The sequence below is a fragment of the Podarcis muralis genome, chromosome 9, assembly GCF_964188315.1.
Source record: "Podarcis muralis chromosome 9, rPodMur119.hap1.1, whole genome shotgun sequence".
NCBI classification, from domain to species: Eukaryota; Metazoa; Chordata; class Lepidosauria; order Squamata; family Lacertidae; genus Podarcis; species Podarcis muralis.
In genome coordinates, this window is record NC_135663.1 from 66,340,600 (window position 1) to 66,352,435 (window position 11,836).

The 11,836-nt window shown below is 40.9% G+C and overlaps 1 protein-coding gene across 3 annotated transcripts in view; it reads right to left on the minus strand.

The window, feature by feature from the left end:
• TBC1D19 (TBC1 domain family member 19) overlaps positions 1-11,301 on the minus strand; it is a 74,445-nt gene extending 63,144 nt beyond the window's left edge. The window contains exons 1-6 of one of the 3 annotated variants that reach the window (XM_028743598.2): positions 11,075-11,301; positions 6,440-6,512; positions 4,845-4,890; positions 3,460-3,535; positions 2,441-2,515; positions 2,206-2,269 (exon numbers count right to left, since the gene is read on the minus strand). In XM_028743598.2, the coding sequence (XP_028599431.2) occupies positions 2,206-2,269; positions 2,441-2,515; positions 3,460-3,535; positions 4,845-4,890; positions 6,440-6,512; positions 11,075-11,173 (433 nt within the window). In that variant the 5' untranslated portion in view covers positions 11,174-11,301. The remainder of the gene's footprint in view (positions 1-2,205; positions 2,270-2,440; positions 2,516-3,459; positions 3,536-4,844; positions 4,891-6,439; positions 6,513-11,074) is intronic. The other 2 variants (XM_028743597.2, XM_077934403.1) reach the window with 2 other exon arrangements.
• Between the last annotated feature and the right edge of the window lie 535 nt (positions 11,302-11,836).

Sequence of the window (11,836 nt, forward strand, 5' to 3'; positions counted from 1 at the left end):
ACGTCTGAAACAAAAACAACATTCTCGGCAATACATTCATCTTAATAACAGCAATTCGGCCTAACAAGGAAAGTTTCAGCCTAGACCATATATCTAGATCTTTCTTCACTTCTGACCAACATTTCTCATAGTTATCTTTAAATAAGTTCACATTCTTAGATGTTAAGTTTACCCCCAGGTACTTAACCTTTTTTGCCATTTCCAATCCTGTAATGTAACGAGACTGAAGGTACATTCTATCATCTTTGGTGGACCTGCCCAAAGATCAAGGCCTACTGGGAAATGATCTATAATGAAATTAAGAAAGTCCTTAAATGGACATTTGCTAAGAAACCGGAGGCTTTTCTCTTGGGCATGGTCGGCCAATTGGTACCAAAGAAGGATAAGAATTTTTTTATGTATGCAACCACAGCAGCAAGAATCTTACTAGCAAAGTATTGGAAGATGCAAGAACTACCCTCTCTGGAAGAATGGCAGACGAAGGTGACGGAATACATGGGACTGGCAGAGATGACCGGCAGAATCCGTGACCAGAGGAAAGAGACAGTGGAGGAGGACTGGAGAAAATTTAAAATATATCTTAAGAACTATTGTAAAATTGAGGACTGTTAAGATGTTAGGGGTAAGAAATCGAGAATTACAGCTGTAAAGGGTAAATCTTATGTAAATTTAAAAGAGATTTGAGCTAAAATCGACTGAAGGGTTGCTGAAAAAATGTTAAAACAAGGATGTGGTGAAAGGAAGGTATGGGGAAGTCCAATTTTTGTTGTGTGTTTTTGATGTATGTGTTTTGTTTTGTATTGTTTTTATATGTGTAAAAAACCAATAAAAAATATTTAAAAAAAAAAAACAGAATAATGGTGTTGTTCTGAGTGAATCTCCACCCTCTCTGTCTCTCTCACTTCCTCATGTGTCATCACTATGGGTGCTGAAAAGTGCCCTCTGCCTTTGAGCTCTTTGCTCTCCTACTTTCAAGGCCCGCCAGATTCTGGGAAGCAGGGTCTGGAATGCTTTCTAAAGACACCGAGTCTGTCAGCTGTCTCCCCCCTGGTGCTTCTTCTTCTTCCTTCTTCTCCTCCTCTCCCATCATTTCCCAGCTTTCCCCCTCATCTTCCTCTGAGCTGTGACCTCCCTCAAACCCCTGTTGTAATTCTGAACTGTCTTCTTCTTCCCTGGAAGGGTCAGGCTGGAGAGGTGGTCTCCACCATTCCTCCTTTGCCCAGTCCCTGACATTCACTGACAGAAGGCTTTGTGAACTGGTGAAGGCTTCCATGAGCAGAAATGGGAAAGGTGGAGGAATTTTATACCCCCCCCCTTGGTAATCCTCACAGAACTCTAGCCCAATGGTTGCCATTAATTTGATTTTGAACTGATTTTAGAATCAATTGATTTTAGAATGCTGTATTACTTTACTATTGTTAGCTGCTCTGAGCCCGGCTTCGGCTGGGGAGGGCGGGATATAAATAAAATTATTATTATTTTCACTCTTTCCCCTTCCCTCTGCACACCATCACCTACAAAGGGTTGAAGAACCTTTGGAACAGGATGGGGAGTGGCTCGGGGGATGCAGGGGGGAAAGGAGGAATTTGTGTTTCCCCTCCCTTTCTACTTACAGAAGCCTCTGTCGTCTCTGCCACTATGGAGCCAGGGCAGGTCCCTGGGTTTCTCAGAGAGCAAGATAGCAAGGGCAGATGATAACTAGAATGCAGGCGGTGGAAATCTTACAGTGAATATGACAGAGTGTGGGTGCAAGCACATAATCGCGCCTACCAGATGGCATTGGCAGCGGCAAAGAAAGCTCTTGAGCTGCACTTTCAAGGGGGCTGGTTGGTTCCAACCTTTCTTCAGGGTCAATGGAACCCTAAGGCCAACCACAATAGATTCACAGGAGGTCAATCCAGTTATGTTAGATAATTACCTTTCTACTCTGGCCTTCAGGTCTTCTTGAAATCGCTGTTAAACCAGGCACAGGCAACCTTTCTAGGAATGTTTTATCTTGCTGCTGATTTAACATTGCAATGATTTTTATATCTTAATTTTGTTATGTGATTCTGTATTTTATTTTATTATTTGTGAACCACTCTGGCATTTTCTAAATTAAGAGTGTTATGTAAATGGATCAGATAAAAAAATTAAAAAGCCTCTCTATCAGCACTGGGGCACAACTAAATAAAGTCAAATTTGTATAAAGTATGGTTCACATACCTGGCTCATCTGTTCCCATTTCATTCCATTTACTTAGAAGTTCCTTTTGCTCATTGATTGATCTCTGTAAATCATTAAAAAAAAATGCCTTTTGCAATAAGCCAACCAAGAACCAAAAGCAAAAGTTTCTGTTAGCATTTAATAACATGGATTAAAAATCCACCTCCACCCCATTAAATTAGGGCTAGCTTTGCCTAAGTGCAGCATTCACAGTAAAATAAATTAACAAAGCTACCTTTTGCGCTAATGGAATGCCAAGTTCTGTACACATACTATTGAGGCTCTTCAGAATGCGTTTTTCCCAGTTTCCCTGCAACAGATGACACAAATCAATATAACCTTTCCATCTTTCCATCTATTTTTAATTGGCATTTTGCTTTTTAGCTTAACTGTTTAATAAATAAAAAAAGACAATAACAATTTCATTTATTTGACATTTTATACAAAAAAGTGCACTGACTTGCAGCACCATGAAATATGAAACAGTTAGAGTCAATTAACACCAAACACCAAGAAAAACGAAATATATTATATGGTATATGCCATACTTCCTCAAACAGGCAATGCACCCACTGAATAGCTGCCACCAAACTGTCTTGTAGGGGGCTGACAGCAAGTTGCCTTGGCCTAGTTACTGTTCCCAACCGCCACGGATATGGTTTACCATGCTGTTCACAAAAGCCATTGAGTAATTTGTGGAGGAGATTGGAATTTTTCTCTATATAAACATTACCTTTTTTAAAAAAGCCATAGCTTAGATCAGGGGGATTAAGAAGACTATAGCCTTGATCAGAGCAGGAGAAAGATGCTCCATCCCTCTGATCAACATTAGGTAAAGGTAAAGGGACCCCTGACCATTAGGTCCAGTCGTGGCCGACTCTGGGGTTGTGGCGCTCATCTCGCTTTATTGGCTGAGGGAGCCGGGGTACAGCTTCCGGGTCATGTGGCCAGCATGACTAAGCCGCTTCTGGCGAACCAGCGCAGTGCACGGAAACGCCGTTTACCTTCCCACCGGAGCAGTACCTATCTATCTACTTGCACTTTGACGTGCTTTCGAACTGCTAGGTTGGCAGGAGCTGGGACAAAGCAAAGGGAGCTCGCCCCATCGTGGGGATTCAAAGCGCCGACCTTCTGATCAGCAAACCCAAGAGGCTCAGTGGTTTAGACCACAGCGCTACCCACGTCCCTGTTAAAACTGTATACAAATACAGGATGTATGACAAATACAAATAGTAAAATTAAATCACAGCAAACCTGGGCTTTCCTCATGTAAGCCAAAGATTCTTTGGTGTGTTCAGGAGGGGCTGATGGGTGGCATGGTAAAGGGAACCTTGAGAAGGAAAGCAACAACAGGTTTTGTTTTTACTCCATTTATTACTTTGATTCTCTCTTCAGAGTTAATGCTAAAAGATTGAGTGCATCACCACCACAATCATTTTCAGAGACACTAATGAGATAACAAGCAATCATCCTCCATTCACGGCCACCAGCCTTGTGAAACATTACTACATCCCATTACTTAACTCTGTGTTGAACAAAATATAATAATTTACTGGAAAAACAAACCCACGATGGGCCACTCAGACACATGCACAGTCATAATACCAGATAATTTCAGCCTTTTTTGGATTGCATATCCATTAAAAAAAAACTTAAAACAGCAAAACATACTTGAAAGGGGAGGCAGGGAGTGAATTTATTTCTTACTCCATCACTAAAAGAGTCTCCTGGTACTCTGTCAGAATTATGTTCAAACGAAGCAAGTCTAATACCATGGTTCAAGTCAGGCATAGGCAAACTCGGCCCTCCAGATGTTTTGAGACTACAATTCCCATCATCCCTCACCACTGGTCCTGTTAGCTAGGGATGATGGGAGTTGAAGTCCCAAAACATCTGGAGGTCCGAGTTTGCCTATGCCTGGTTCAAGTCATGACTATTCAGTATATATTTCCTAACACATCAAGCCATAGTACCACGCCACTAGACATCTGAGATTGCCAGGTTGTTCGACTTGGGAAACATATCCCCCCATAGCTAAGATGTTAGGGTGGAATTGTCCTCTTCTCCCCACAACAACTGTAACATTGCTTACACCCAACTCGCGGCTAGCCCCACCCCTCCCTCCAGGCTGAAAAACTCTTCCAGCATTAAGTGAAAGATAACTCCGAAACCTCTGAGGTATCCACTCACTTAATACTGACAGCATTTCAAGCTTCAGAGTGAAGCTTGTGGTGCTATAATTGGTCTACATAAATAAAAGCTATAGTGAGAAAATAAGAGCCATTTAATAGGGAATAAATTGGCTAAACAAAGTCTGATTGGACACTACTATTACAGCCAGACTTCATCAAAATACACTGAATTAGAGACCAACCTTTCATCCGCCAGCAAAACCATCTCTACTTTTATTAAGATGATTAAAACAAAAAAGCAGTATGTCTCTTTTGTGCCATTTCCCTATTCATTTCTGCAGCATTCTCTACACAAAGCAAAAATTATAATCCATTGCAGATTGAAAAAGGATCTGGCTGGGCCTTCTTTGATGTACACATTAAGTGATATTACAAATAATGCATGCAGATAGGAAGACAAGAAAGACTATTCCCCATCTCTGGAAATGCAAACAAAAACATACTCACACACTGAGTTCACTATAAACAGCATTTTGCAGCTTCTTTTCCCATCCTGGTAAAATAAGAGGTTAGAAAATGAAAGTTAGAGGAACTCATATTATAAAAAATACCATCAAACTTCTATGTGCACTTGGGAGTAAAAACCTTTGAAGTGAAGTAAGCATACAGAGGTTCCACTACCAAAAGCACTCTAAAAGCACAAGCCCCCTGCTCATTTATTCCAAAATTGTTTAACAGTACTACCCCATAGTATTTGTTTTATAGATTGCAGACTAAAACCCCAATCCTAAACACATTAGCTCAGCAGATAAGTTCCCTTGCACCCACAGAATTTACCGTATTTTTCGCTCAATAAGACACATGCTTTTCCCCTTCAAAAATTAAGGGGAAATATGTGTGCATCTTATGGAGCAAATGCAGGCTCCTTGGCTTCAGCGATAGCAACGCGAAGCCTCCGAAGCGCAGAGAGCTCCCCCCGCGCTCTGGAGGCTTCGCGTTGCTTTCGCTGAAACCGCCTGAAGCCCCCGGAGCGCAGCGGGAACTCTCGCTGTGCTCCAGGGGCTTCAGGCAGCTATCCACAAGCCTTCGGAGCGCAGCAGGAGTTCCCACTGTGCTCCAAAGGCTTGCGGATAGCTACCTGAAGCCAGAAGCCCCAAGATCGCAGCGCGAACTCCCGCTGCGCTCCGGGGGCTTCAGGCAGCTATCCGCAAGTCTTCAGAGCGCAGCAGGAGTTCCCGCTGTGCTCCAAAGGCTTGCGGATAGCTGCCTGAAGCCTGGAGAGTGAGAGGTGTCGGTGCACACCAATCCCTCTTGCTCTCCAGGCTTCGCTTTGCTGGAGAGGCGCTGCACAGTTTTCCCTCTCTGCGCAGCGCCCCTTCAGCGAAGCAGGAGGAGAAATGGAAAGGGCTCCGTTTCTCCTGCCGCTTCGCTGAAGGGGCACTGAGCAGAGGGGGGAGAATTTCCCCCCCCCCCCGTTCTCCCGCTCCTATGATCTGGTGCATCCTATGGTCCGGTGCGTCCTACAGAGCGAAAAATACGGTACTTCTAAGTAAATGCATGGGATTCCAACTCAAGGTTGTGGCCCTAACTGCACATGACATCAGCGCATACTGTTAGCATGCAAACCATCTGCCTCAGCACAAGATTATGTGGCTAGAAGACTGTACAAGCGAGCTGGCAGGCAGAGGAGCTCCAGAGTCGAATTAAGGGGCGTGTGACTGGTTCGGTCGCACTGGGCACAGAGCCTTGAGGGCACCACAGCTATGAAGTAGACTGGAAGATGAGAGGCTGCCGCTAAAATTTGAGACCCCAAGGTCCGCCACTGGTAGTTTGGAAACTGGAAAAGAACTGGCTGTTTGTTTTTCCTTTCAGGTGTTTACTCTTGCTGTAAGTGACTAGTCAAGATCTGTGTGCCAGTAACACTGGCAAATTTATTTACAATACAGGGGTAAAGCAAGCTTCAAGTACATGGATGCTGCCCCAATATTCAGCAGTGAGGCAGGCTAAATAATAATAATAATAATAATTTTATTATTTATACCTCGCCCGCCTGGCTGGGTTTGCTTAAAAGACTTTAAAAGGTAACAAACTAAAGAACAAACCTGATGTCTTCAGAAATTCCTTAATATCTTCCTTCAAGGATTCTAGCTTAATTTCTGGATTGTGTAGACTGAGCTAACATAAAGGATAAAAAAAAAAGTCAGAAGTGTAAGCATTCTTTAGAAAAATTAAAATTTTAAAAGTTTAATAGAAACAGCTATATTGGGAAACAATACCCTAAATATTCTTAAGGTATAGCAAATGTTGAAACCTGCAAAATGTATTGTGCTGCATCACAAACAACTCCACAAGATGTCACAAGCCTAGGCATGAGGTTTGTAAATGTCTGTGCAGCAGAGCTAGGAGCAAGGTAAGAGTGAAGCAGGGACTTCTGAGCATCACGAATGTGCACCAGCACACAGCTCATTCACATTAAATCATAGTTAAATATCAATTATGGCTTAACATGACATGCTAACACAGCCACTATGAGCAAAGTCAAAGGAATGTTTTTACTTTGATCAATTGGAAGGTGTGAAGGGGAACCGGCAATGAAAGGCTCCTATGAAATTATGGCCATAATTTTTTCTGTCTGCATCTTTGTGACCATTTGAAGTTAAGTGATCAAATGTCTGAAATATCTAAACAGTTTCCTTTCTAGGACTTTTCCTTCTAATTTTGCAATACACAATTTTTTACCAAACAAAATTGTTTCTAAGTAGGTAAGCTACTAAAACAAAGAGCAGGACAGTAAATGTTGTGAACCATCATATATGAGATATTATAAAGGACTGAATGTCCTGGACATCTGATTTGACTTGTCAATTAAATTATGCATCCTAGCTGTGGAAAGAATGATGTGCCAGAAGGGAGCACTTTTCACGTTTAAGAAAAACATCCAAGTTGATGAAATGGAAAATAGCTACAATTTTTTTAAAAAAGCTAGCTCTCTCACTCATACATAAATCATTTTGAGTATCAGAAAAATGAAATAAATTCAAAGATTATCTGAAGCGTCTGGAGTCCTTCATGTTGCTAGCTATCAATAAGGAAACAAATATATAAAGTATTTCACATATACATTACTAATAGCCATCTCTTATACATACTTTTGAAGCACCACAAATTGGTACTCAACTTAGTGTTACTTGTTTTGTGCTGTAAACATATAGCATCTATCAGCTGGCAACTAACTAATAAAGACAACAATGTTACTTTATTTCTTAATTTATCAGATATTATGCTTCAGGGTGTGTTATTTGCTATAAATTTCAACATAAAGGTGTATTGTAAATATTATCATTTTCTACACCGCAGATTTCATCTGAGGAAAAGATTATCCTTCTAATAGCAGATGCTTCAGGAGACAAATGAGGGAGAGCAGGGAATGACTGTAAATAGTTACTGCTGTGGTAATGAAAAGCAATAACAGGTATTTATTGCAGCTCATGTAAATAAATACCCCCTGACTTAAAATTGGTAGCAGGTAGCACTCTAAACTAAAAGAAGGAAGTAGTGAACTATAGCAAACAAAATTGCAGGGATATCAGCAAAAGGTTTACCATCTGTAAGTTACAATGTTTATGAAACATTAATAACAAGTAAACTAAGAAGAAACACATTAAAGGAAGAATTGGGTCCAGCTACTATAACTAGACAAATTCTTCAGTAAGAACAGTATCTCCTAATTTTAACATAAGGGGAAATTATCACAAATTAATCAATGGCCTTAATTACAGGAAGACTATATAACATACATAAAACAGAATATATAACATGTATAAAACAGGTCAGAAAATGCAATGGCGGTACCATTGGCAGATGAAGGCTCATTACTCTGGGATAATCCAGTAATGTCCACCTTCTTCTAGATCAAGGGAAGTAATAGTGCCACTGTATTCTGCTCTGGTCAGGCCTCACCTGGAGTACTGTGTCCAGTTCTGGGCACCACAGTTCAAGAAGGACACTGACAAACTGGAACGTGTCCAGAGGAGGGCAACCAAAATGGTCAAAGGCCTGGAAACGATGCCTTATGAGGAACGGCTAAGGGAGCTGGACATGTTAGCCTGGAGAAGAGGAGGTTAAGGGGTGATATGATAGCCATGTTCAAATATATAAAAGGATGTCATATAGAGGAGGGAGAAAGGTTGTTTTCTGCTGCTCCAGAGAAGCGGACACGGAGCAATGGATCCAAACTACAAGAAAGAAGATTCCACCTAAACATTAGGAAGAACTTCCTGACAGTAAGAGCTGTTCGACAGTGGAATTTGCTGCCAAGGAGTGTGGTGGAGTCTCCTTCTTTGGAGGTCTTTAAGCAGAGGCTTGACAATCATATGTCAGGAGTGCTCTGATGGTGTTTCCTGCTTGGCAGGGGGTTGGACTCGATGGCCCTTGTGGTCTATTCCAACTCTATTTACATGTCTCAGATTAAAAGAAGAAGAAACCCTATGACTATAAAGCTGAACACAAAGGAAAAGAAAACCTGTTTTTTCTGCTTGAGGCATCCAAGAACAAATACATATCAAGCAAAACTGACTTTTAAGGCTTCTTGTACCAAAGATATATACCACATTGGCCTGAATATAAGCCACACCTTTAAAATTCAAGGGGGGGGGGGGAGAGAATACAGTGGTACCTTGGGTTAATAATTTGTTCTGGAAGTCCTTTTTTAACCTGAAACTGTTCTTAACCTGAGGTACCACTTTAGCTAATGGGGCCTCCCACTGCTGCCACAGGGGAAAGGGTAAAAGAGTATTGGGAAATAATCCATAATGAATTGAAAAAAATGTTTAAAAGTACTTTTCCGAAACAAAAACAAAAACAAAAACAGAGTCCTTTCTTTTGGGGATAATTCAGATGGAAATTCCCAGGTGTCAAAAAAGACTACAGTGGTACCTCTGGTTACGTACTTAATTCATTCCGGAGGTCCGTTCTTAACCTGAAACTTTAGCTAATGGGGCCTCCTGCTGCCGCTGCGCCGCCACTGCACAATTTCTGTTCTCATCCTGAAGCAAAGTTCTTAACCTGAGGTAGTATTTCTGGATTAGCGGAGTCTGTAACCTGACGCATCTGTAACCTGAAGCGTATGTAACCCGAGGTACCACTGTATTTATGTATGCTACTCCTGCGGCACATGTTTTGTTAGCCCAAAAATGGAAAACGAGTGATGTCCCAACCAAAGAAGAATGGCAAATTAAACTGATGGAATACGCCCAACTTGCAGATTTAACATACAGAATAAGAGAACAAGAAGAACATACATTTAAAGAAGATTGGAAAATGTTTACGGATTATCTGGGTGAAAACTGTGTACATTAAAAAACGTTGGTAGCATTAAGATAAATTGAACAGTGTTGATGTAATAGAATGCTGAATGGTATAGTTTTTGTAAAATATGCAGGAATTTATAATATGTAAAAAGAACCATGGAAAGAGAAGAATGGAAGTCATTGGTATCTTAAGGAGCTAAAATGAGTATTTTAAATTGTAAAACAGAAAATTTAATTATAAAATTATATAGATATATACAGAGGGGGGTTTTCTTGGGGGACACAGGGGTACACATACCCCTAAACATTTTGTGAATCTAGGTTTGGCCTCATTGAGGGGCAGTATTTCAATATGAGTAGGAAAATGAGAGTACCCCTAAACGTGTGTATTTTTTAGAAAAAAGCACTGGAGATATAGATATAGATATAGTTGCAATAATGGAATACTGAATGGTATAGTTTTTGTAAAATATGCAGGGATTTACGATATGTAAAATTAAATATAAAGAAGAGACCATTACAGTTCAAGGATTATCAAACTTTTATTATTTCTCTACGTAAGGTGCGACTGATGGTACTTTCACTATGGTTTCTTTTGTCTTTTTTTACTGTGTGTTGAGCAAATAAAATAAAATAAAATGAACCATGTAAAATTAACCATATGTAAAGAAGACTGGAAAATGTTTACGGATTATCTGGGTGAAAATTGTGTACACTTAAAAATGCTGGTAGCATTAAGATAAATTCAACAGTGTAAATAAGTTTCGATGGATGTAATAGTGGAATGCTGAATGGTATCGTTTTTGTAAAATATGCAGGGATTTATGATACGTAAAATAATGAACCATGGAAAGAGAAGAATGGAAGTCATCGATATCTCATGGACGTTAAAAAATATATACCAAAAAAAAAGAACAATAATTTTATTTACATACTGTTGTGTTGGAATGACAGTGGGGTCTTTTCCCAATAATTTCATTTACATACTGTTGTGTTGGAATGACAGTGGGGTTTTCCCCCAATAATTTCATTTACATACTGTTGTGTTGGAATGACAGTGGGGTCTTTTCCCAATAATTTCATTTACATACTGTTGTGTTGGAATGACAGTGGGGTCTTTTCCCAATAATTTCATTTACATACTGTTGTGTTGGAATGACAGTGGGGTCTTTTCCCAATAATTTCATTTACATACTGTTGTGTTGGAATGACAATGGGTTTTTTTTCAAAGCTGCCTTTTATTTCTTTTTTATTTTATTTTATTCTCACTTTTATTTTAACTGAAATATTTTCAGTAGAGAATTGAAATTTTAATTTAAAAAAGGCTAAAGGGGAGGAAGAGGAGAAGGGCGAGGAAGGGGCAGGGCGCGAGGGGGCCGAGGAGGCAGGAAGGATGCTGAGAGAGAAGAAAGGAGGCAGCCAGCTCACCCGGGCCTGTCGCTCCAGCTGGGCGTGGAGTCCGGAGCCCTTCAGCCTCTGCACGATCTGGGCGATGGTCAGCGAGAGGCCGCCATCCTGGCCGAGCATGGTTCCCCTTCCCGGGAGCCGGGGACGGGGGCTCCGCTCTCCTCGACGCCCCTCCAGCCGCCGCAGGTGGGGTTGGCGCAGCGGGCGGACGGGTTTCAGCGACGTACACGCGCCTCGCCCCGTCTCAAGCCGAGGCGTTGCCGGGCAACGGAGGGGAGCCGGGGGCGCGGGCGGAAAGAGGTTCCGTGGGAAACGCCGCCCCCGGAAAAAAACGTTCCGCTGGCGAAAGTCCTCGGAAGCAAAAGTCACTGGTCTTTTGCCTACTTGTGATATGTACAGGCTTACAATCCGAAGCATGCATATGTGTGTGTGTGTGTGTGTGTGTGTATGTGTGTGTGTGTATGTATATGTATATATATGGATATGTGTGTGTATATATATATATATATATATATATATTTATATATAGTGTGTGTGTGTATATCCATATATATATATATATATATATATATATATATATATATATGGATCTATTTCCATATATATATATATATATGGAAATAGCATATATATATGCTTTTTCTTTTTTCACGTATTTACTCTGTTCCTCCCTTGCGGATTAACTGCATGAGATTCCCCCCAGTTAAAGTGCACTACATCTCATTGCACTTTTAGGCAGATGCTTGTCAGACAGGTGCCTTTTAGGATTCTGTTCTAGTTTTT